Here is a 27,603-nt window from a genome sequence, read left to right as displayed (position 1 = left end):
GCAGAAGAACCTGGCAATATTCCCACTGTGCACAAACCCTGTTCCTTCGACAGATCTGTTTCTAGACCTGGCATTCATTCGCTGGAGCCTCGTCCTTTTTTCCTTTTGTCTTTAGTTGTAATTGAGACTCATCAAGCCTTATTCCTCTGACATTTGAAAGTAGTAATTTTCAAATAGGACACCCTCAGATCTGTATACGACAAGAAGCAGTAACATAAGCTTTTCATGGGAAGAATATTGTACAAATATTTCAAGAAAATTAGTAGCACTGACCAAAATTTAAATTATGGTTTTGTGTTCTGTTAGTAGTTAAAACGCGCGCGCACACACACATACACACACACCATGCAAAAAATACACACGCACTTTATATCTTATGATTCCCTATATAAAAGCAATTGTTCTTCTATTCATATATTTTTAATATTTTAAAGATCTTTTTCCACTAAAGCAATGTACAGTTTAATGACAGGATTAAGGCTCTGAGAGAATTAAAGTTATGCAGTAACTGATATATTAATGAGAAATTTTGCAAGAATTATGTGTACTTCTATTCTTCCAATTAGCACATTATAGTGATAGAGTCGGTGGTGAATATGTGACTCCTCATTAATTCAGATGTCCTTTGTGATTCTTGTAAAGCATGCTGACTTCTGACATATGCCATATGATGGTATTTAAAAGCAAGAGATGGCATTTCTGATTGCTTCATTTGCTGTTAAAAGAGATGCTTTTCATACCAGTTCTTACACGAGGTATCACACAGTTCTCTACAAGGCCTCCACAGAGGTGATGGGGCTGCCCTTCAGTCAGAGAAGTGACCAAAGACTCTTTCCCTTTCAGCTTGGGTGCTGGAATCCTGTCACAGGTCTGAATGGATCACTGACAGACAAGAAACTGGAGAATAACATGCGAGGTGTGGTTCTACGCGTGGTGACTGTATTGGTAAGCACCATCTTTGCCTTGTAGTTTGGGACTGTAGAGTAGCCTTTATTTTTCTCTGCTTTTTCTTTTATCAACTAATGTCATAATCTCCAAAGACCTTGTCCCTGAACCTTGACTATGATTGTTGTAGTAAACATTAAATGGATCACTTATCCTTTTATTGGCCCCTGTGGTCTCACTCCACTGATGTATCTTTAATGTGGAGCCAGGCTCACAGACTCTGTCACACAGTCTACAAGTCACAATCTCCAAATGATTCCCTTCCCAGATGGTTCATTCTGCCTGCCCTGCTGCTTCTCTCCTGGGTGCATACAACCATCCCGGTGTGTTTCTTTCTACTATCGCCCAGCACAACCATTACTCTAGGGCCTGGTAACTTTTTGAGCAGGTTTATATATTATCTTCTCAATCCACAAACCCTCTACACAATAAGATTATATCCACTAGACAATAATACAAACTGCTATTCTATAAAAAATCAAAGTATCTATAGAATCCCTTAAGAATGTTCATATCTACCTATCGCCAGTTACGGCCACTAGGATCTAGGACTGCTTTCTCGAGCTCCATATTGATTCTCTTCTCTCTGCTCCCCCTTCCATTTTCTTACCTTTTGTCTTTCTACTACTCCACTGTCCAGTCATGTATCACCTTAACCTCAGTCCACACATGATATTGAAAACAGCTTTAACGGTCATGTTACCCAGCCTCCCATCTCTGTGAATCTGAAACTGATCTGTGGGCTGTAGTCTTTCCTTATAGTACTTTCATCAGGTTAGTCCTTAGATTTTTAGGACTGGTTTCCTACAGTTTTCTAGACATTATAAGAAGTGGGATTCCTCAAACATCCATCACTGCAACAATAGGATGCACATAAGATATCAGTGGAGGGATCACCCACTTGTTTAATAGATGCTTATCTAACATCAAGAGTGGCTTCCTTAGGGTACAAGCAAATAAGATATGAATGTGAGACAGTCTTTTGTGACCTCATCATTCATGATTCTGTGATCGGGATTATATAGAGGGACATTTATCATGATTCCAATCACTTGTTGGGAAAAATCAATAAAGGTAACTATTATTATCCTTTATCTTTGGCTAGAGAGATGGTTCAATAAACAAAAACTCATACTGCTTTATAAGAAACCCGAGTCTCATTTACACCATCCATGTCAGGTGACTCATAGCCATCTGTAACTTTACCATTCAAGGGAATCTTACTCTAGTGGTCTTTTGGGCATTGGTGTTTGTGGATACCGACCCTCACGCAGACCCCCCTTCCATAACAAAAACCTAGAGTAAATTGTTTATAAGAATAAGAAAGGGGCCTCATTACTAATTTGCTTACATAATTATTAATGAGCAAGGCTATTTGGCACAGTGATAATAACTGGATATGCATTACAATTCAATGCCAGTGCCTCTCTGTATGCATAATATGAATTAACCAAATATAAACATACATTCTGTATAAATTACCTGGACCATCTGCAGAAGAAAATCTAAATGAGTAGCCTATTCTGTCCTTTAGCACATCTATAATTTATTTTTAGTTGTTGTTTTAATAAAACCCTCACTTATAATTATTTCACCAATGTGTACAACTGAAATGTGAAGCTAAGTGTGTAGATATCAATTTGCACGTAATAATTAAAATAGTTAACATAATAGCTAAAAGGTAAACAATTGAGGTGCAACCTAATTTTTTTTCTACTGATAGCTATGGAAACTCTGTAAACAATCATCATCAAAGCTAATGCATGGGCTTTGGTTTTCTTTGAGAAAGAAAGACAAACTTTTGAAGAAAATTAGCCAACTAAAAAATTCAGTTGCTAAGCAAACAATTATTGAGTATTTAGCATCTGCTAGACTAGGCAATACAAGAAGAGGAGAAAACACAATGATCCTAAGGTTGGGGTATGGTTAGAGTTTGGTGTGTGGTTCCTACATAAGGTGATACACTACAGAGTCATTGTTTACTATTTCTCTCATTTCCTTTGACCTCCTCTGTTTAGAGCATCTGATTTGGTTATTGCTGTATCCACAGTGTAAAATAGTCTAACCCACCACAATAGGAAGGAAAAAAACAAATCAACCACAAGGGGAACAAAACAAAACAAAACAAAACAAAAATGTGTAGCCTACACAGATGACAGAGTATCCCAATCCAGCCAGCCTGGACTCCAGACCTTTACCTCCTTCCTGTATGCAGTGCACCAGGCTCGCTCCACTCCCACTGTGAGGAGAGAGAGAAGCAAGACACCTGTGGGATTCTATTTGATTGGAGAAGTGGAAACGTTTAAACTCAGAATGAGGTAAAAGTGAGAGAGCTTCAGAGGACCACTCATTTAAATTCATTTCCAGGCAGAATAAATGGCTTTGTTCAAGGCAGTAGTGGCACCACCACCTCTTCTAGGTTCACCTGTCTGTTTGCTGCAAACTCGACCTTTCATGCATCCTGAAAGCAAGACAACCAGAAAGCTCAGTTGCTTTCCCTGATGTCTGCAATGAACTTACAAGTTGCGTGCCCAGTTGAATGAGCATTTATTACTTTTTTTGTTTGTTTTAGATACCCACACAGCTTATAGCCAGCATGAAATCACTTCCCATGCTTACTCATACATTTTGGGACTGAATATGAAACTGTTCTTCTAGTTTAGTTCCTGTAGGCATGTTTCTAAGTCTATGTCTGTTACATGGCTTTGCAAGCTCTCGCCATCCAAATTAAGAATCACACACCCTTTATTCAACTCACTTCTCCTAAATCTTGATGCATTTAAATTACAACCATTACAGAAGTAGGTCTCCATCTACAGTGAACTCAAACTGGCTATGCAGCCACTGTCCTAATCGCCTTTATTCAGGAATATATTTCCCATACTTCCCCAAAAGGTGAAAAACCCCAGTATAAGTTCCCCAGGATGATTTCAACCTTTGCAATATTACAGCAGAAATCTATTGACCCCACTCATCCACTTTTACCTCTCAGCAAACTTTTACCATCAGTTCCAGTTAAGTTATGAAGCTGACTACCCTTATGTTTTGAAGCTCACATTTTTACCATTATTAATGTTATTTCATTGATCTCATATAAATAATCAAACATAGACCAAGTAATCTGAGACTCCATTACATGGGACCCTTGAGTCAGGCAGTAACTAGTATGGCCAGGCAGTTCTTTGGACAGAATTAAGTGAAGCTTAGCTGTCACAGGACAGTAAGGAGCTGTGAAGGAACCAACAAGGATGACACACCTGGACCTGGTTGCATAGGGAAGCTCTGGGTTTGGTGGAGCATGAAGGGGACTTCAGCATCTAGAACCAGAGCAAAGGATAGACTCCTAAGATCTCTTGGGACAAGAAGAGGATGAAGAAAGTGTCACTGCTCAAACCACAAAGAGGAAGAAGTACCCAGAAACACAAAATACTCTAGTCTCATTGCTGCTCCCGTACCAGCGCTTTCCATTTTCCTCCAGTTACAATTTCAGGAGGTGGTGGTGGTGCACACCTTTAATCCCAGCAGAAGCAGGAGGATCTCAGTGAGTTTGAGGCCAACCTGGTCTACACAGAGAGTTCCAGAATAGCCAAGGATGTACACATCGAAACCCTTTCTCAGGGGATTGGGAGGAGTTCAGCCCGAGGCTATAAGGCCATGGAGTCTGAATAAGCCAGAATGTGTTTGTCTCTTCCAACATAGAGTAGATAAAGAGGGCTGCTGGTATGGGGGAAGCTGGGTAGACATGCACCACGGTCATGTGATTAGACCCTTTCAGAGAGTATCAAGTGTCCTTTACTTAGTCCTTATCAGATGCTCTCAGAACTGTGTTAAGCCGAAATATCTATAAAAACACAATTGAGGGAACTCTCAATTTGCATACCCATGCTACCATAAAAAGATAGAGGGCTTTGGCCTAGAGTTCACGTACAGAAGCCATGTGCTTTGCCATTCCCTGGCTTCTCAACCAGAAAGAGAACAGAAAAATCAAAGATGAAAATAAACTCTCATTCGTTAGATAAAATACGCCATGACAACTGAGGTGTGATCACATGTGTTCCTAGATCGGCAACAAAGGGGCACTTTTCTGAATGATGTCACATAGACATATGGTAGATGGTTTCTACCATAAACAAAGCCCCAGAAATGTTTCTGGAAATAGAGGAAATCAAGATGAGACAGCCAGACAGGTCCCGCCCCTGGTGTCTCTGATAGTTCCTTTTCTGATAGCCCTTGTTTCTTGCTTTCTTTATTTTTTTTTCCTTTTCCTTTTTTGTCTTATTTGTCTTTTTTTAATTGGATATTCTCTGTATTTACATATCAGGTGTTATTCCCTTTCCCCCACTCTGACCTCCTACCCCTCCCATTGCCTCCATGAAGGTGCTCCCTCTCCCAGACAACCTCTCCACCTCAGCACCTTGGCATTCTCCTACACTGGGAAAGCCAGTTGCTGGACCAAAGTCCTCTCCTCCCATTGATGCCAGAGAATGCTATCTTCTCTTACATATGCAACTGAGGCAGTGGGTCTCTCCATGGGAACTCATTGGTTGGTGTTTTTGTCCCTGGGAGCTGTGGTGGGTTTGGTTAGTTGATAATTTTGTTCTTCTCATGGGGTTGCAGACTCCTTTCTCTAGCTCCTTCATTGGGGTCCCCACATTCAGTCCAAAGTTAGCTGCAAGCGTCATCCTCTGTATCAGTATTTCAGCCCTTGTTTCTCATCAAGTATACGAAGTGTTTTGTGTTAGCACAAAACAATAATAAAGGTGCTGTTCTCTCTCTTTTAACAAGTGGAGTTATGTTAATTCATGCAGCTAGCTGTAAATGACCAACTGATTTTTTATGTGATAAAAGTTTTATACTGTTTGATACTTCGTTGTGTCATAAACGTAATCCTAAATAATTCTTATTTCCATGGGTTAATTGCATCTCTAATGAAGAATATGCTGATTTCCTAATTCCTGGAGAAATACCTACAATAGGTTTCCAGGTACTGAGGCAGATACAGTATAAACAGCAGGCCTGCCTGCCAGAAGCTTCCTTTAACACACTGGTTTTTCATCTCCCTAATGCTGTGACCGTTCAATTCAGTTCCTCATAATGTGGGTGATCCCCCACAATTTATTTTCATTGCAACAACATAAGTACATTTTTTTTACTGTTATGAGTCATAATATATATATATATATATATATATATATATATATATATATATATATAATTTGGCTCCCATGGTGGGTTGTGACCCACAGGTTGAGAATCATTTCTAGCAAACCACAGCTGCTGCAGGAAGCTGTCCTTGCTGAAGTGCATCACCGCGTACTGATTCAAAACATCTTAGAAAAAAACATCTTCAGTGAAGTTGCCCTACATTAAATATGCACATTTCTGCCTATCCTCCATAAAATATTTCAGTGACCTTGTAGAATTCTGCATCATATAGTGATGATTTTTCTCTTTTTTTCTGTTTTTACAAATTTAAAGGCGATTTTCATACTTTAGGATCTCCGAATAAAGATAAATCTTTCAAGTGTAATTTGAAAGTCTAATTGAGTGTACACTTGTCTTTATCAGTGATGTGAAAATTAATTGCTAAACACACAAATGAAAATATTTGCATTAAAGAACTTTTTATTAAGGGACGTTCATGAGTAGTCCTGAAGGTTAAACCCCAACACTGGTTAAGAAGCTTCCTAAGGAGAAAGACTGTTTTAGAGGCTAGCTTCAATTTGATCAAAATACATTAGCATGTGAACTTGTAAAACAATAAATAAAAATACTTCACAAGAAAAGTTGTACCAGCATGAAACTAAGCCAAATGAAGAAAAAACTGAGCAGCGTCAGCTACAGAAAATATTGCTCAAAGCCATTGTTGCAACTGCATAAGGAAATACACTAAGCTTGTGTGCAGTAATAACTCACAAAGTAAAAGCCAGGCTTCATGGCTAGTGTGGAATGGTCCTGCAAACATTTTGTAGCAGGAAATGCTGTTAACGCAGAGAGTCAGACAACACCACCCTGTGCCATCATCCTAAGAGCACATTCTTCTCCCTAAAATTCCTGATGATTACTTGCACTTGCAGAAACTCTTTTTCAGTGCATCTTGGTTTTTTTGGAAGATTCCCATGTGATGTCTGAAGTTAAAATGAGGTACATTATTGCATAGTGCCTTGTCAACTATTGGCTCTGGTTAAAAGGAAAATCTTTGAAAAGAGCTTGTATGATGAGCTAAGTATTTTAGTGAGACAGCAAGCATGTAAGACAGAAGTAACATAGTAACATCCTCTTATAATCTGTTAGCAGATATACCTAATATTCCTAGTGATATCTACCAAGATGAGCATCATGTACATGGGGTATGAATTTATTCCTTATTTTTCTATACTACTTTACTCAGGTGCTTTTGCAACTCTCTCATGACAGTCATACTTAATAATTCCACTGGTGCTAAACTCTAATATTATGTTGTAAAAAAACAATAAGGCAAATGGGATTTTTCACTTAGAATATTTGCAACATAGAAGCAATTTAATATTTTGTGGGGCAACTCAGGCTATTCTGATGACCTGAAAAGACCTTTAAAAAGTGCATGTATATGTATGTGTACACGTACACGTACACATACACACATGTGGCTGCATGTGTGTGTATTTGTGTATGTATACATGTGTATTTGTAAGAACTTGTGTATGTATTGGGGAAATGGAATAAAGATAAATCATATATGGGACACAGACTATGGCAGCATAGGCAAATTCAGAAATCTAATTCTAGGCCAGACATGATAGCCACATGCCGGATCCCAGCAATGAAGAAGTTAAAAGAAGAAGCCCAGGAGTGCCAGCATCCTTAGCCACACAGGGAAAGGATGGCTAAGAACAAACTAAAAAAACATCAATGTAACAACAAAAGATTTCTGGTTGTTTGTTTCTTACATTTTTCTATTCAGTGTAGTTGGCTGAGTTTTTGTTTGTTTTTGGGCAGAAGGGCACAAAGACTTATTTTTCTGTAAAATCCATCCTCCTCGGTACTTTATTACATCTTGGTGAACTTGGTCACACAACCCAGATGACTTGTTGAAGGCCCTGTGATTTATTGTAATTACCACCCGAGTGAATGCTAAGACAATGATTTTTACTGGTCCCGTCTGAAGAGCATCTAGATTTTTTCAGACTCCCTAAAACACACTTCCTAGACTTGTCACTTCTCACCTGACCCAAGTTACAGAAATCTCAACTGTCTAGTGCTGTAATCCTTCAAAAGACCTTTATGTTTTATCTGACGATCTTTCACCTTATTTAATTGTCTAAGAAAAGGATATGGTGGCTCTGGCTGGTTGGGGTAGCCAGCCTTTCAGCTGTCTAAGATACCCTGCTTAATATATTCCAACTTTAGAGATTCCCCCAGCCACAGGAACTCCTAATAGGTTCATGCACACACCTCCAGAACTCTCTGTATAGAAGGAGCAAGTCAGGCAAGAATGAAGCACAAGTGGGGTGGACACACTTGGCTGTTGCTAGTGCAAGGTAGAAACTGTTAGGGAAAAATGACACAGAAATGTAGTTACTAATGGATAGCTAAATGAGGGAAGTTGGGAAGACTGTTGCAAGGCATAACTGCTTGAGATACACTTTTTGATGGGTGAAAACATGTTTTTCTAAGATGTCTCCCAAGAAAACAACAACAATAAAAACCCTTGCAGGGTAGGAAGTGGAGAGAGAGGGCAGCTCAATAGTTTATACATGAAGAAAATCTGAATTTAAACTTTAAATAAGTAGTAATGTGGACATGGAGAATCTCTGTCTATTTGTACATGATTTATAATTTGATCAGCTTAAGATATTATATTTGCTCTCAGCAATGACTACAAAGATCATACGGATTATTCTCTGTTTTCAGAAATATTAAGACTAATACATCTTATAACGAGTGAAAATTTTAAAAAGGAATATTTTCATTTTGAATCCAATCAACTATATTTTTAAGGTTAAAAAACAAAACTAGCATTTAAAACAGCATAAATCATTTCTGCCTTTAGATGGCAAGCGAATCTTTTAAAAATTTATTTATTTAAACAACTTTATTTTTTTAAAAAACAGAGATAAATGTACAGATTTTAAAATCATTTTGGCATAAAGCTATATGAATATATTTTTTGCCAGTACTTGATCTTTTTAAAGGTTTGATAGTATGCATTGAAATCTTACTAGTTGCAATGAGCATAAAGTACATGTAAATCAAAACGTAATATGGAAATAATCAAACTTTTCTTGATGTGTAAAGATTAAACATAATGATTTTTAAATACCAAGAATTGGCACAAGGCTGCATTCTTAGCTCTTGGATTATTAATGATTTAAGTTCTAGGTGTACCATACTATGAGAGGGTGCTATACACTTATTTATTTTTCTAAGAAGGACCGAGACCTTCCACTTTTTGGCCTTTTTTCCCCTTTCTTTTTTGAGCTTCATATGGCCTGGGAGTTGTTTCTTGGGTATTTAGAGCTTTCTGGGGCTGGTATCCAATTATCAGTGACTTTATATTATGTCTTAGCAAGTACATCTTTCATTAGAGGCTATAAACTAGATTTTCTTTTTTGTCCTTGCTCTTGACTGCCTCTTTTGCTCATATTTTTGTTTCTATGTGGCATGATATTTTAATAATTTATTTTACTATAATTTTGTGAAAATATGAACTTATACAAATCAATATAATAGACAAAGTGATCATGGTAGTACAATGAACTATCGTCATCAAAGGAGATTTTTCAAGGGTCTATAGAAGACACTAAGGCTGAAAGACAAACATAAGGATAGGCATGGGTCCCTAACAGAACAATTTCAATGATCAACCCCATCCCCAACTAACTTTATTGCTACTAAAGTTGCTGCATTCTGGGGGAGAAAAAAACACCTCAGAGCCTCAAAGCACTAGGAAAACATGACCTGCACAAACCTTCAATAAATTAAATAGACTGGTTGTATTAAATTTGGCTCCAGACTCACTTTAAATAGACTCAGCATCCTCAGATAATCTTAACAATTAGCAGTAGCAACTGCCTTGGGTATCACTGCACTTAATCTTTACAATAGACACAGGATGCTTTTGTGCTTTGGGAGACTCTGCATCTTCAATACCACACAGTGATGCTTCCCTGCTCTCAACTTTGGAGGCTCCTAAACCTAAAAGTAGCATTAGGGGTTTGGGGTGGTAGTATCAGTTTGACAAAGTCACTTGAGAAAACTATCTGATAGTTCCTCAAGTGTCTAAATATGCAGTTGCCACATAAATCAACGGTTCTACTCCAGATGTAGTCTTAAGAAAACTGAAAATAAATTATTTTATATAAACTTGAACACAAATCTTTATACTGGATTTACTGATGGCAGCCCCAGACAGAAACATTTCAAATGTCTCTCAACTGATGTAGACAAATGGAACGTGTACTATCTAAAGGAATATTTTCATCCACTCCGTGAGATAGAAAGTTTAACCCAAAATAATTAAATTCTATACTTATAACACAGAACAAACTGGAACATATGCTAAGGGAAATAAACCAGTCACTATAGGTTATATAGACTATATAATGTTCCACTTCTACAAAACGTACAGGATAAACAAAGCTATGGGGATAGGAAGCAGATGTTTCCACGGAGGGGTTGTGATGTTTGAATTGCTGGGGAGACAGGGACCTGGGGGAGAACAGTCACAGGTTTCTTTTGTTGTAGACATGTTGAAAAGACAATGATACCCGTGTATAGACTAACCAATGTCACTTGACTCGCCATCAGATGGGTAGGCTGCACATCACGAAAATTGCATCTGTGTAATCTGTGCGGTCTCTTTCGAAGAGAAGGATGGGACAGAGACTCTACTAGGACACAGCCAATACTTATGTCCCCTGGGTCTCAATTGTAAATCTAGATCAAATGATGAGTTATTTTAGGTTACTTCACTTTTTGAGATCAGACCTAAGAGTCCGAAGCTGGCCCTGAAGCAAAAGAAAGCTTCAACTTTGGATCAATCTGTTTCAGTCTGATTACAGGCACGAGTCATTATGCCTGGTTTTATACAGTACTGGGGACTGAATACAAAGCTTTCTGTATGCTAGGCTAGCACTCCACTGATTGAGCCATATTCCTAGTGCTAACACTCTGATTTCTTTTCCCATTTGTAAAATGGAATTATTGTCTACCTCACTAAAGTAATGAATTCTGTGCACGTTAAAAGTTCATCCAAAGCAGAAAAATATAGCTAATGTTTGTGTTTTGCACACAGTGTTAATATAGAACGTATAACAAGCATCTAACTTATAATGTGTTTGCGGGCAAGGCTTAAAGGATAACCCTTAACTACATTGAAATATGAGCAGGGATTTTCAAGGCAGGGATTAAAAAAAAAAAAGAAAAGAAAGCCTGTAAGGTAAAGAGTATTCACAATGCTACATGAATATAGATGTCTATCTGGAATTTAAAGTATCCCAATGTAAACTGGCACATCATCTGAAAAACTGTAAACTACAGGAAAACTTTGGCATCTGCACATGTGACGTTCCCTTTTAAGTGCTTCAACAGAGATGGCTCAATATAAAATAAAATGTCTTTGTAAAGATGAAGGCAGAGTGCATAATAAAAGTGATATTTACCAACAAGCTGAAGACATCATCATTACAATTTTAATCTAACCTGGAATTCAAGCAGTCATGGCTCATTTTTTTATTGCTGAAAGATTGTAATCAGTAGTCAGGGCTCTATAATGCCTGTGGGTTTTGTTTTGTCTCTGCTACTGATTGTACCTATGTTATGTGAGAGAAAAATGGAAAAATGTGATTGCCCTAAGAAGGCACTTGAGGAGAAATGGTCTATGCTGATGATGTAATTCGTAACAACACCAGAATAGGGTTTTGCATCGGTGTTGATTGAAAAAGATCATGGTGAGAATTGATAGATAACAATGCTAGAACAATTTCCTATTCTGACTAACATCAGTTCACGTCAGTTTTTAAGATGGTAACATCATGCAGATGTGTTAGTGTTGCTGTTGCAGGTAAGGTAACTTAACATGACCCTGTGTGGTCAGGAAAACCAGATTTCTTAGAATAAATAAGGAGAGACTGTATCAGAAACATATAAAAGTAACTGACCTCTGAAATACAGACTTACTATTTGTCTCTGGAAGTTTAGAGAGTGACAGTCATTTGCAAATTCAAAGATGTAAAAACAGTTGGTGTGATTTCTGTGGTGTTCTAGCCAAGTCATTTGGACTATATTATAGCTTGCTTTAAAAAATGTGACGTGCCATTATGTCTGAAAGGAAACTGAACATTCAGGTCACTTTGAAGCTCAGTGGTCACTCGGGAATGCAATAGTGACAACATGGCCACAGCACAAAACAGCTTGTTATGAAATCCCTCAGATAATAACATTAGCACAAACACTATAACCTGCATGGTGGCTGTGCTGCTTTGTAGAATCACAAAGGACTATATTACAGATCAGTAGCTGTTAGAGCAGAGGGATAATGTAGTCAGCTAACTTGCTCATTTTTCTTGTCCTTGGTACTTGAGTTTATATCTAATTTTTAATCAAACAGTCTAGATGAGATCTATAGCTATTAAGTAACTTCATTTAGTTACATTGAGCAAAACAAAACAAACAAAAAATCCAGACTGAATCCCCATGTCTAATTCTTCGCATTAGTGAAAGAAAATCAACAATGGACAAAGGCTGTCAGTGAATAGCTTTAAAGCTTAGCAAAATAATAATAATTAATAATAATAATAATAATAAATATAAAAAACAGAAACTAAACCTTCCAGGATACCCAAGAGTTGGTAATAAACACTGGGACAACTAAAAAAAAAATCTAGTAATTTCTCTAGCCATCAACTGTCAGCAGTTTCTTCAATGGACTAGAGATAGAGGTCCAAAGAGATTCCACACATAAGAAAGCTAATTTGGATGCAGTTCAAAGTTATATTTTTCAGAAAAAAAGCAAGCTTTAGGCAAGAAGAGAGTTTTCTTTTTGTCTTATGAATACTTGATGCTTGCATTTATGAAATTGACTCTAATAAACAGATTAATGGGAAAGTCATGCAAATTTATTAATAGTATACACATGGGAGCCATGCAAAGTGAAACATGAAATGCAAGTAAGAGCCAGATGATTCAAATTTAAATAAAATTCAGAGTTACAGAAGAAAATGGGGGCTGGAAATTCTGGAAGGAGGTTGTGACAGGTTCTGGGAAGTGAATGGAAGATTGATGGCCACCCTATCTTGGAGTGTAGATGAAGTCTCCTAGAGAGCTAAACTCAGAAGAGATTGTGGGATCTGATAGTCTCTCTGTGACATTTAGTTTCTATTCCTTTAGTAGATGTGAATTAATCATCTTTGGTTGATTGGGAAGAGGGTCTGTGTTGGTTTCAGTATATTTGTTTTCATTAACCCAAGGGAACTATAGAGATAGCTTTTTCCATGACCTTGAAGAAAGAGGAACACAGGGGAGGTTTATTTACTCATATATGTATTGATTTATTTGCCTTTGGTTTGAAAATGCTAGGGATAAAACTTGGTGTTCACCACTTTACTATGAAACCACATCCCTTTCTGCCTGCAGTCTCCTTAGTTTAAAGCACAGAGGGCCAAGCTGTGGCATGGCCGGTTCCTGAGCCCCAACAAGAACATAAGAAAAGAGCTTCAGAATTTGCATGAAAGCCAGCTTGAATCTCAGCTGAGCAGAGGGTCATCTATTTCTGGAGAGAACTTCTTCAAAGGGTGAGAGCCAGCACACTGGCTCTCACAATTCTCCCGGTAGAAGTATGCACTCTGAAGACAGGTGACATGTGGTGGGTATGATGATAATGCAGCAAGATGTACAGCAATCTGTAAAAAGTACTCACTTATTTTTGAGTGATGTAACGATTTGGAGATAAGAGGCGTGGGATATTTACAGCTATCAAGCAGATTGTTCTGCACCATGTCAGGGCCTGAGACATTGTCCCGGCTTCTCACAGTGTACAGTTTTTGACAAGGACCAGACATGTATGACTGCTACTTCCAGACCATTACAGAATGTTTGTGTTTCTTTGTTTGATAGCTAATATAAGTGAGCATTGAAGAGCACATTTTAGAAACTCATTGAAAGTTGTCCTTTATCCATCAGTGTAGGCCAGTTCTGCCTTAACGGAAACCAGAAATAGTTCATTCTGAGTCAAAAGCAGAAGAGAGACCTTGACCGATGTGTTTTATCCAGGGGGGATATATATATATATAAATTTCAACATATATAGAAATTCAAGCTAGCCCCACTAACCCTGCCTTGAGGACAAGTATGTCTCAAGGCTGAGAACAAAAACCGCAGACCACCCACAGGTCTGCCTCTGCAGTCCTGAGAAAAACAAGTATAAAAGTCAGTGCGCTCCAAAACAAGGTGATCTAGAGTTGAATAATATCCAAAAGCAGACAGAGAATGTCAGTTTGAATAAACCAATGAATTTTCTATGTGCTTGTTGCTAACTGCTTATGTAATTTTCCCTATAAATATATCCCTCTAATTGAGTTCAGGTTCTACTCCTCTATCTCCTGCATGAGATATGTGTTGTCCCCAGAGCTCTGGCCTCCCCCCATTCCCCAAATAATCATCATGCCTGACTGCAGCAAGATAGGCTTTCTGTGAGTTCTTGGGTTTGTGTTCTCCCAGTACCAAAGTGAGGAGCTTCCCCAATTTGGGGGTCTCTCAATACATATATATGTCAAGGGAGGAGTTTACCCTCTTAATTTCTGTGCTCAGGGAGGCAGAGGAAGGTTAATTTCTGTGAGTTGTAATCCAGATTGGTCTACACATCTTCTCAGGACAGCAAGGGCTCGATATTAAGACCTCATCTATATGTATAAAAGGAAGTATTTTTAAAGTGGAAGAAATTTGAATTTTCAAAGAGAGCTGTAGAGCTGAGAGCTGTAGATGAATGTACTTGGTTGATATAAACGATGCTTTTTTTATTACATGGGCACAGCAAATACAGAAATCTTTGGTATGGCTTTCAAATATTCTGCAGCATGTTTGGGAGAGGCTGGTGGTCTGGTAAGCTTCCAGTATATTCTTCCAGGTTTACCCAATGGCCATCCAAATATTAGGCCAAATGTAAAGGTGAAAAATAAATGCTTGTTCTAAAGGGGCTAAGGTGGCCCACAGTGATCTCACCTCTCTGTGCACAGCATGTCACAGCTCATCGATATATTGTTGTTAGTCAAGTTCAGTCTGCAAGCTCTTTGATGGAGAAATCTTCAGTAGTGTATTTCCATATTAAAATCCCCAAAGGCAAGATCAAACTTAAGATGATATACTAACAGGATTTCCCCTTTCAATAAATAACTGGAGGCCATAGTCTTAGAGCACATCTGTCTCCCAGGGTTTCTACGGCTATAGATATCAGTGATAACATACAGGCCACAAGCAACTTTAGGAGGAAAGGGTTCGTTTACTTACAATTCATAGTCTATCAGCTAGAGATGTCAGGGTAGCAACTCAAGGTAGGAACTTGAAGGCAGAAACTGAAGCAGAAGCTATGGAGAAGTACTGCGTATTGACCTGCTCTCCAGGGGTTGCTCAATCTGCTTTCACCCAAAACTACCTTCCCAGGCATGTCACCACTCATACTAAGATGGAGCTTTCTGAATTGTGGTCAGTTGAACTCATTAGTAACAAACGCAGAGTCACCGGTAATGCAATGAGATATCAAAGCACTTTTCCTCATTCTCACTAACCAAGAGCATGCCCAGATTTGAATTCTCTATATCATTCTTCCTGTGTCCATCATAATTCCTTTGTGTTGTATAAGTCTGCATCTGTCTCTGCCTGATGGCTATTGTTTTTTTATTTTTATCTACCACTGTGTGTCTATGTCTGTTTCTGTGAATGTTTCTACCACCAGCAAAGGTCTCTGCCTTCTCTTTTGTTAAACAAAAGAAACATAAAGGGGGTAGGAATAAAGATACTGTCTTAATCAGGGTTTCTATTGCTTCAGTGAAACACCATGGCCCAAAAGCAAGTTGGGGAGGAAATAGTTTATTCAGCTCATACCTCCAAATCATAGTCCATTGGGGGCTGTTTCTGACTTCATAGTGCTGCTTCCTCACTTACTTCTTATGGCTTGCACAGTCTGCTTCCTTATAGATGCCAGGACCATAAGGTGAGGGATGGTACTACCCACAGTGGACTAAGTCCTCCTCCATTGATTACTAATGGAGAAAATGTCTTACAGCTGGATCTCAGGGAAGCAATTTCTCAACTGAGGTGTCTTCTCTCTGATGACTCTGACTTGTGTCAAATTATTGCACAACACCAGCCAGCACAGATACTTCATGAAAATCTTTAACAGAGTTTTTATAATGGACTAAGTTTGACCCAGATAACAAACATTATCAAACAATATCTGAGTGTTAATTTTGGCACTTATGAGGAATATTTTATAAGGCCTCGTTAAGCCAATTTTCGGTCCAGTAAGTTATAATACTCTTGAAAACATTCTGCATTGGGAGCAGAATGGAAGAGTACATAACTTATGATTATAGCAATTTATTAGTTTAGGTTCTAAATGTTGATGACATGAAAGACCTAAGGCAAGTAAGTTCAGCTATTACATGTTCTCACTCTTTTAAATTTTTTTTAAAAATTTACATTCTAAATATTGTCCCAGCCCAGTTCCCAATCCCTCTTCCAAGAGTTCTACACTCATCCCTCTACCCCTTTTCCTCAGAGGTGGTGCTTCCTCCACCCCACCCCTCTTAAAGGCAGGTTAAAGAATCAGGCTGAGTACTGAAGTTTCAAGTGTGCTACCAACTCTTCCTCTGAGGTCTAGCTAAAGTTTCAGTCTCTTACAATGTACCAGATATTTTTAACATAATACATTGCCACATTACATCATTCATCAGTGCAGAAAATGTACCACAGGCTTGCTCAAAGGCTAGTATTGTGAAACATTTTCTCAGTTAATAATTTCTCTTCCAAAATGACTTTAGCACCTGTCAAGTAGACAGAACATCTTTCCCAGAAAGTTACTCCTTGATAAGATTCTAATCCATTCTAAGGTACAGTAACAGATTTCAGTAAGTAGTGAAAGATTTATCAAATCACTTCCCATTACGCTAAATGGTCCCCTAGGGTGGTGGGAAATGAACAGAGATGCCTCCCGAATACAACAGTCTGAGAATAGTTGCCCTGTGAGTTTGCTATTAACATTCAGCTCTTGCTGGAGAGATGGGAAACAGAAGAATCACCTTCTTGCCTTGTCTTGGAAATGGAAACATTGATCAAACAAAGACAGCAAATGTACTTCTTCCCACAAGAGCATCCACTTGGCCTTTTAATTATCATTTGAAACACAAGTTAGGATTTAATGGGTGCCTGCAATTTCTTTGCATTAGTTTCTGGATAATTATTTTTAACTTAACAACAAAGAGTCCAGATACTTGAATTAGGCTTGTGTTTCTTGCATGTTTCAAAACTTTTACCAAGAGATTCTAGGGTTCTGGATGAGGACTGTAGCAACAGAGCCTTATATGCTCTTTCTTTTATTAATGTGTATTCATGTATCCCTGTGGGTACATGTGTGGACAGACGAAAACAAGACATCCTCTGCCTGGAGTTATAGATGGCTGTGATCTGCTGTGTGGGTGCTGGGAACCAAACCCCAGGCCTCTACAAAAGCAGCAAATTCTCTTACCTTTTTATTCATCACTCCATCCCTGTCTGTGTAAATTCAAGCCTCTTTCCCCTTCTTCCTTTTATGTTCAGAAATTTCGTTGTTTTCTTTCTATCTGTTTTTAAACATTCCTTGGGACATCCATTTTTGAATTGGGACAATTAAATGTTCAGACTAAAATTTTTTTCATTGATTCTTACACTGAGGAATACACTCTGAGATTCAATTAAAATTAATAAGTATAATGTATGAAGTTAAATATAGTCAGTCTACAAGATCATGATCAATAAAGCACTTGAGGAAATGAAATATTGACTATGTAAGGTCTGAGGTCCAAGCTAGATAAAAAAGCAACTAATTAGCATTGAAAAGAGGTTTTTGACTTATTTAAAGAAGAATGGAAAAATTATCACCAATCAAGAAAATGGGGGGATTACCTTCATTTTGTGAGTCTTTTCATAATTTTAAGAATGACCTTGGTCATCAGCCTAAAGAATTAAGACGTCTTTCAGTATATGCATTGCCTCATTTGGGTAGACTTTTATAATATATTTTAAGGAATCCAGGAAAAAACAAGATCCACACATAATCCCACCATTTTTAAAGTCATTTGTGTTACCTAATAAATAGTCCAAGAGACTGGGTGTTAGTACTGCCTGGGAGCTAGCCATTCCAGCTGGTTATGCAGTAAAGCACAGTGACGTGTGTAGTAGGGTCCATATATCTTTATGCTGTTCAGCAAAATGACAAGAACCTTCTCCTATGTTTCTAAGATGCAGCTCCCATAATTAATTCAATACTGTAGTCTATTTCCATATGATTCCACATACGAATGCCAAAAATATTTGATGGAGCTTATTATTGATTTCGATGACATTTCTAGAAATATTTTGCTTTCATTTTGAAAAGAGAATATTGCCTTTGTATCTTCAAGTCTGGGAGTCTACACGTTTTTTTTTTTTTTCTTTCTGGAAATCCCGACAAATTTTTTCTGGCTTTTAAATATCTGGCTTCCACTCTGCTGTCTCTGCCCTCTGTACAGGACGGCTTCCCTTTCGAGTTTCCCACTGTGGCTGAGAATAGATTCAAAAGGAAGAGCCATTCAGCTCACCAGAAATAGAAGACCTGTCACCTTTCTCTGAAAGCCTTTAGATCAGGCAGACCAGCAGTTTCCATAGCTTGAGTAGTTTCTACAAAGTCTCTAGAATCGGCCTGGCAAAAGTATTATTTCCTTCATCCCATTCAGCCTCCTTTGAAAAAATGGCTACATTTGTTCAGAGAGAGACAGAGAGAGAAAGAGAGAGAGAGAGAGAGAGAGAGAGAGAGAGAGAGAGAGAGAGAGAGAGAGAGACAGAGAGACAGAGAGAGAAAGAGAGAGAGAGAGAGAGAGAGAGAGAGAGAGAGAGAGAGAAAGAGAGAGAGAGATAGAGAGAGAGAGAAGAGAGACAGAGAGAGAGAGACAGAGAGAGAGAGAGAGAGAGAGAGAGAGAGAGAGAGAGAGAGAGATACTGTGCAAAGGCAAACTTTTCCTCTCTTCAATTAGACCAGGGCTTAGGGACCTGCCAGTCAATTGAAGTGCAGTCAAGGGCAGGAAGAGAACAAAACATCTCTTATACATCATCCAAGTGTAAGTCTTTCAGAGACCAGAAACATGTATAACACTCCAAACTCAAGACTGATAGTGTATCTTTTTAATTTTTCTTATTCACTTTAGATCCTGCTCACTACCCCAGAGTCACATAGTCACCACCTCCCACAGTCTTTTTTCCCTTTTCCATTCTTCTTCTATGAGCTCACGGAGCCCATCCTGGGTATCTCCTGGGCCCTGGTACTGCAAGTCTCTATGAGGCTAGGTGCTTCCTCTGCCATCAAAGCCAGACAAGGCAGCCCAGCTAGAAGAACACATCCCACGTACAGGCAACAGATTTTGATATAGCCCCCCATTCCAGTTGTTCAGGACCCACATGAAGACCAAGCTGCCCATCTACTATGTATGGGTGGAGAGACCTAGGTCCAGTCTGTATATGTTCTTTGGCTGGTGGTTCAGACACTAAGAGCTCCAAAAGCCCAGTTTCGTTGACTCTGTTGGTCTTTCTGTGGGAGTTTCTGCCCCACTTGGGACTAGCAATCCTTCTTCCTATGAGATTCCCCAAGCACAATTCACTGTTTGGCTATGGGTGTCTGAAGCTGTCTGAGTTAGCTGATGGCTGAAGCCTTTCAGAGGACAACATGCTCCTATCTGCCAGTGTAAGAGTGTCTTTAATGATTTCGGGGATTGGAGTTTGTCCATGGCTTGTGTCTAAGATTTGGCCCGTTACTTGTTGGCTATTCCCTCTGTCTCTACTCCATCCCCTCTGCCCCGCATTTTCCGTAGATATGATAAATTTTAGAAATAACAGGGAAAATGCCATTTTACCAGAAGCAATCTACAGATTCAATGCAATCCTGATCAAAATTCCAATGCAATTTTTTATACACCTTGAAAGAGCAATTCTCAACTTCATATAGTAAAACAAACAAACAAACAAACAAACAAACAAACAAAAAAAAAAAACCCAGAATAGCCAAAACAATCCTGAACAAAGAAAGCACCTCAGATGGAATCACCATCCCTGACCTCAAGCTGTACTACAGAGCAATAGTGATAGAACCTGTATGGTATTGGTACAGAAACAGACACATTGATCAATGGAATCAAATTAAAGTCACAGAAATAAACCCACATACCTATGAGCACATGATTATTGACAAAGAAGCCAAAAACATACAATGGAGGGCAGGGGAAGCATCTTCATCTTCAACACATGGTGCTGGTCTAACTGGATGTCTACATGTAGAAAAATGAAAATAGATCAATTTTTATCCCTCTGCAAAAAACTTGTTCTACTGATAGTGTGCATTTACAAAGAGGGACAGATGTGGTCAGTGCTGCCATGAACAGGTCATGTGTGTCTGCCCAGGAATAGCAAGGACTCTTAGAGAGGAGTCATAGCAGCTGTATTTTCAAGAGTCTCTGCTGTAGTTTGATGAGAAAAGTTTAGACAAAATTTCAAAGGACTTTACTGAGTAAAACTACTAACTCAATTTGAAGTGTGACTTGAAAGATGTAAAAATTTGGCAGTACTTTAAATTTAGTGTGTAAAAAGTACAGAGCAAGAAATCGAATTCTACTATTTGTTTAAAAAATGACCCCAAGTCCATCCTCTCTATCCCCAATTCATTTCTACCCCTTTGGCCAGGTTAGTGTCGTGCATTCTCATGGAGACAACAGGAAGAGTTGATGAAGTCCATATAAATTGATAGGTAGGCAAGCATTCGGATTTTAGCATCAAGCGCATGGATTCAGATTTAAAGTTTTCTCTCTAGCTTTGTTAATTCAAGCACATTGTGTATAAAGTAATGGGAGTGAGGAAATACTTCACAGAAGAGGGTTTGTTAGTGGTGTTTTTTTTCTTTCCCCAATTTGTCCTCTCCTTCATGGTTCAGGCTCATTTATTTCCATCGTTTAGTAAAAAGATGATTCCACATTCAACAACAAAATTTAAATAAAGTGTGAGACAAGTGTTAACACAGCCAAATACAATTTTCCTGGAGGATGTGAGACTGGCAAAGAGTTTTGAACTGATAGTGAAATAAGATACTCTGACCGATGAGACTCTTTCACATCAGGACCCAGTTTGTCTCAGATTAGATGCTGCAATTTTGCTTCTAGGCATCCAGAACTTTGAGCTAACAAAACCAAACTTATCAACCAAACAACAAACACCTCTTCTCTTCATAAATTATATAGGATGTCCTGTGCTATTGACATAAAAATGACCTAATACCATGTATGTATAATATTGTGGGAGAATGAAAGGTACATTTTCTTATGCAAAAAAATGCATTGTATATGCATGTGTATGTAAGGATGCATATGTATATGTATATTATGATAGTTTATTGGGTAAAGTTACTATCAGTCAAGGATGCAGACCTTTGTTTAAATCTCTGGTGGCCACATAAAAGCCAAATGCAGCATCAAATGTCAATAATCCCAGTACTGTGGAGACAGAAATAGGTGAGTCTCAAGAGCTCAATAGATTGCCAGTAAAAAGATCTTATCTTTAGAAATAAGGTAGAGAGTGTCTAAGGAAGACACACAGTATGGATCTCTGTCCTTTGTATGCACAAACATCCCCATACAAAATTACCCTTGCCTACAGGAATAGGTAGGCACATCAATAAGACATACACAACGTCTGTCACTGCCTGAACTAAGTGACCTTATCTTAAAAATAAAGGCAATTATACGCTCAAATGACTAGTATTATGTGATATCAATATACAAACTCATTTGTTTTATTATATCCTATGGGATATTTATTGGTGTTAGTACTTCCTCTATTACTACTTATTTTAAAGCATCTGTAAAACTTTGTGGGTTGTTTTGGATATTTTCTTCCCATTTATTAATATACACATTAAATTTGTAGTGTAATGAGAGAGTGTAACCTAAGAGGTATGAGTGATGCTCTTTCAGCTTCTTACTGAATACCTCTTATAGCCAATTCGGATGTCCATTAGCTTATTCACAGGACTGTCTTCCAGTGCTATTGTTCTAACTACTACGACTTGACATTTTTATTTTTTCATTCATCTAGCTGTAGGGATTGCAGTCAGAAGCGATTTTATTACAGTGATATTTTGAATATCTTGCCACACAAAGAGACACAAATAATTCTTAAACTGAGATTCTCATTTCTAATAAAAATAGCCTGAAGTCCAGCTCTAAACAGATGTCTGTATGAAGGATTTGGAAACACCAAGGGGAAAAAAGTCAGACAGCAGACATGACTAAAGTCTCCTACACTCTCTCATACTTCCCAGTCCCATTGCTTGAACATTTAGGATGCCCCTTCCCCACCCCAGGAAACTTAAAATAAGTTATCTTTCATATACATTCTCAATCTTGTTTGAGATCTGTTTCTTCAAATGCTGTTGTTTTCCTGAGCTGTGTATCTGCAGCCCAAATGAAAGAATATTTGGAGCCATTCATTTTCTGATTGTGAATGTGTGTTAGGAAAAGCTTTCGTTCATATTTGGGGATATGTGGTTAGGGGACAGAGTCTCATTCTATAAGTGACTGGCCGCAAACTCATGGTGATCCTCTTGTCACCATTTGCCACCTGTAGGTTTTACGAGCACGAGTCAGTATACAAGCTTTGACATGAATTTGCCTAATTGGTGTCTGAGAATTCCATGTCCCACATGCTGCTCAAAGAGATGAGCATTCTCTTCCATGGATGCCAGTGTGATAAAAGATAAATGAAGTGTTTTTTTCTTATTCTAATTGGAATTTTTCTAAGGTGCTTTAAGAGAGCATAAATAGCTCACTGGCGATTGCTGCTGTTAAACTGTCTTCTCAGCATTTGTGCACCAAATGATAAGATGATTTTAATAATTATTACTTTTACAGTATTTATTATTTCTCTTTTAAATGATGGTTAAATAATAATTTTTAGGACTTTATACAAGTACACATTTTCTCTTTTCTTGTTACCGACTCTGAATGTGTATTAATTTTGTATTCAGTGCTTTGGGTCTTTACAAAACAGTGACTTTGATTCTGTATTGAATGTTCACCTGAGGACTTTCCTTTATTGATTCAAAACGTTAGTTCCTCTAATAGAATTAGCATGATACACACTCCAAATACAAAGCATTCATGGAGACTCTTAGAAGCCAACCCTCTTCCTATTACTGAGCCTTTGTTGTGGATCTCTAGGAACCTCGGGTGATAACTTCTTTTCAAGCCTTAAAACCCTACCCAAAACTGCCAATCACAGCAATTCCACATCCCCAAAACACACAAACATAAGGGCTTGTTCTTCACTTAAATAACTGAGCACAAAATAGAAATCAGAAATAATATATAGCATTTGAGATTGCGTGTGTGTATGTGTGTATATATGATATAAAATATAAATGTGCATATATTAATTTATTTATGCCATTAATAATTGAATCTTATTGTCTGATATATATGTATATATTCAATGACTATTCAAACTAAGCTTTGACTAGACGGATGGCTCAGTGGTTAAAAGCATTTCTGCTCTTGCAGAGGACCTGGGTTTTGTTCCCAGGGCCAAAATGGTACTTTATAACCATTTGTAACTGCAGCTCCATGGTATCTAACATACTTCTTTAGACTCCACTGGCAACAGGCACTCATATGGTGTACATACATACATACATACATACATACATACATACATACATACATACATACATAGGCAAACACTCCATATGTAAATAGAAGAAAAAAACAAGTTCCCATATTTGTGAAGCATCTGCTTCTCTGTCAGACCTTCCTACAAAATTTGCCTTTGTGACATTTCCTTCAGTTTTCACTATATCTGTTCTTCTCCCCTTCTGAGCCACTAAGGGTATCTCCCTCATAACCATAGAGAGGCTCCTGCAGCTCCTTACATTTGGTTTCTTATCCTAATCGCCTTAGTAACAAATTCCCTATCATTGCTGTTTTGAACTTACAAAATACTCATATATTCTTTAGATGAGATAATGAGTTTCCCCCCCAAGGAGAATGGTAGTCATTAATTCTGCATATATCAAAATAGAATGTGTCATCACTAAGCAAAATGTGAGCTCCCACCATGCACAAAGACAATGCTTGCTTGCTACAGCCAAGAACATGTTTTATGGCACAACATTTTTGAAGAAGCCATTTAGAAATATTCTCATTCTCTCCATAATGGCTTTGAGTTGTGTGTGAGCAGAATTTTAAGGCATTTCTAGCAACTTGTCCCTGGTGTGGGCCAACCTGACATTCTGGGCAGTCATGTATTATGAAGGCTCCTAATAATCCTTAATCGAGCTTTGGCAAGAGCTTGCAGATTGTACTCATCAAAAACACCATACTTAAAACAAACCTCTATCACCAGCAACAATTAAAGTGAGAATTAGCCACAAAATCTGCAAGGGACATTCAGTGCTTGAATCAGCTAAGCAATTAGCACGAGATTTTTTTGTTAAGTGATTGAATACAAGTTCAGAATTATGAAGTTATTATTAAATGATGTTACAAGTGATGTGAATCAATCTTTGATAATATAAAAGTGCTCTGGTGCTGCAACCCCCTTTCCTGCAGGCAGGTGTATGGATTGTGCAGCCGAGGTCCTCGGAATTATAAAATACTGCCATTCGGCCAGTTGTTATTGTGGTCACAGAACTCTACACCTAGAGAAGCTGCCAAAGGCTCAGCTTATTGGGTTCTGTAACCTGCTTTCATTTTGTATTAGACAGGTTTGTAACAGTCAGTATCAAGTCCTATTACTATTCTTTGAAACTAATTGCTCAAAAATGAATTTCAACAGCTGGAATTTGTGATTTCCTCTCCCTGCAACTCCCTGCCTCTGTCCCCAGAGTAAAAGACTCAGAGCTACATATGTAGACTTCAAAAATATGTGTTAAATAGAAACAAGCTACAAACTCCAGTCATCTTGGAAATTGCAAAGTGCTTCTTGCTCTGCTTTTGCTCCAAATCATACAACACTGTATTCTTCCTATTGCATATTATTCCTGTCTTCCATGGAAGCTTTTTACTAACAAAACAACTAACTGGCCTTATACATACACATCCCATTGTCTGGTCCCTCATCACACAGATATTCCTTGGTTTTCTTTACTGTAGAGTATAGGAGCATGGTGGTTAGCTTCCATTTTTAACTAGAAGAGCTCTAGCTTTACAGGTAGACAGGCCTCTGGGCATGCCTGTAGGGGTACTGTCACTAAGGTAATTGAGATGGGAAGACTTGTCCACTACGTCTAGTACCACTCTCTGGCAGGGAAAGTAAACAAGAGAAACAAACATGCAGCAAAAATTATGAGCCATTAATAAATATCTGTCCAGATCAAATGGGAAAAATTCTCTTTGTGACAAGAATCACTTACATTTTTACATTTTCCTCATTTCTTCGTCCCTGGGGTCCTACGATTAACCTTCAGAGGGTTAACTTTCTTTACAGTGTGCCGATTATGAAAATTTAGATTCTTAAGTAATGTAATTGCACCTGGTTAGGGATATTTTATGAATGGGATTAAGGTATGTTTTTTTAGGAACTTTTTAATTAAGTCATTAAAAATGTATTCGTGCCAATGTACAGTTCCAGTTCCTTATATTTTAAGATATTTGATATTTTAGTCATTAGTACAGTACCGTATATTTTACCTTTTCATTTTGATAGGCATTGGGATTTTTTGATTATTTCCAATTATGTTTATTCTAATGTTCCTATAGACATTCTTAGACATAACAATATACTTCTATTATGTACCCAAGACAAAGAAATAAACATCTTCCCAGGAGAGATATGTCTAATTGCTCAAAAGCAGGTGTCTGTAAGTTATGTATGAGAGTCTCAATTCTCTGCCATCTGTAGGAAAGTGTTTCCCAAAGTGGTCCTGCTAGTCTATAGGTCAGCAAGAGTGGATGATAGTTCCTAGTTCTCCACCTGCCTCACTGTACTGCAAGTTCTTGGACTCTTTGCTTCTCTTCTATCTTTTCTCACTTTGAGATTTTCTTTTAAAGCTTAAAGTATGTTCAAATATTTTAAAAAGAATAAAAATGGAACAGCTCAGGTACATAGAGTGATCGGCACAATCATTCAGTAAAGAAAAACACAGAGGTGGTTTTGTCAAAGCCAAGAGTTGACCACATATCTTGACTTTTTTTATTACTTTGCATTGGAAGATATTTCTCAAGCCAGACAGTCTTAAAGGGTTTCTGTTTCATCATAAATTCAAATTACACTGAGCATGTAAGATCAGAGCATCCATCAGCCCCTGCCTTGCTGCACTGGGCCTCAGACGTACTAAGCCATTAAAGGTAGATGTGGGATTGGCTTATCGAGAGATTGAGAGCTCGGCTTATAGGATGTTAGTTTTCCTTTTGTAAGAGTGTGTTGGTGGTATAGAGTTTAGGGACAGTGCCTAGAATTTCATAAATAGCCTCCGTTTGTGGGTCCTGAAGGCTATTCTAGCTCTAAGCTCCCTTTAGTCCCTTGCTGTGGGAGCCAATATGTCTAAGGCTGTTCCTCCCATCTCTCTTGGGATTGGGTCTCTTCTCCCGCATCGCTGACCATATCTTTGTATTGTCTCCTCTAATCCTCCCTGTGAACCATTTCATTTCACCTTAGTTTTTAACTCTGTGTGTGTGTTTGTGTGTATGTGTGTGTGTGTGATCATGTGATACACACACATATATGGAGGACAGAGACATCTTGAGTCTTCTGAGTAATTTCTTGGCTTTGTCTACATTTTTATGCTTTTATTTATACTTTTTTATCATAGTGGCTTCTACTGTCAATCATACTAATTTGTACATTTTATTATTATTGTTATTGGATGGTTTTTTCTATTTTTTAATTAGACACTCTGTATTTACATTTGAGATGTTATCCCTCTGCCACGCCCCACTTCATCCCCCCTCTCCCTCCAGTTGCCTTCACAAAAGTTCACTCCCTTCTGATCCACCCATTGCATTGTCATTCCCCAGCATTGGAAAACGTGCCCTTTCTGAAACAAAAGCCTCTTCTCTCATTGATGCCAGACACTGCTTTCTTCAGCTACATATGCAACTGGGTCAATAGGTATCTCAAAGTACACACAAAGGTTTGTGATTTACTCCATGGGAGTTTTGGAGGGTTTGGCTGGTTGATAATGTTGTTATCTTCCAATGAGGTTGCAAGCCCTTTCAGCTCCTTAGATCCTTCTTTTAGCAACCTCATTGGGATCACCGAGTTCAGACAGACAGTTAGCTGCAAGCATGCTCAGCTGTATCTATATGGTTCTAGCAGAGTCCCTGAGGGGGCATCTCTGTCTGGTTCCTGCCAGTAAATACTTTTTGGAATCAAGCTACAGTGCTTGAATTTGGTGACTGCATGTATGGTGGATCC

The 27,603-nt window shown here is 38.2% G+C and overlaps 1 protein-coding gene across 3 annotated transcripts in view; it reads left to right on the top strand.

Moving 5' to 3' along the window:
• Positions 1–27,603, top strand: part of GRID2 (glutamate ionotropic receptor delta type subunit 2) — a gene marked incomplete at both ends in the record, with an annotated part of 1,350,985 nt that overhangs the window by 989,637 nt on the left and 333,745 nt on the right. For all 3 annotated transcript variants that reach the window (XM_080932483.1, XM_080932484.1, XM_080932482.1), the window contains one exon: positions 844–945. In XM_080932483.1, coding sequence (XP_080788609.1) covers positions 844–945 — 102 coding nt within the window. The remainder of the gene's footprint in view (positions 1–843; positions 946–27,603) is intronic.

The sequence above is a fragment of the Micromys minutus genome (assembly GCF_963924665.1).
Source record: "Micromys minutus genome assembly, chromosome: 18".
Taxonomy (NCBI): Eukaryota; Metazoa; Chordata; class Mammalia; order Rodentia; family Muridae; genus Micromys; species Micromys minutus.
The sequence above is the reverse complement of the archived record's forward strand: the minus strand, read 5'-3'. Positions and strand labels throughout refer to the sequence as shown.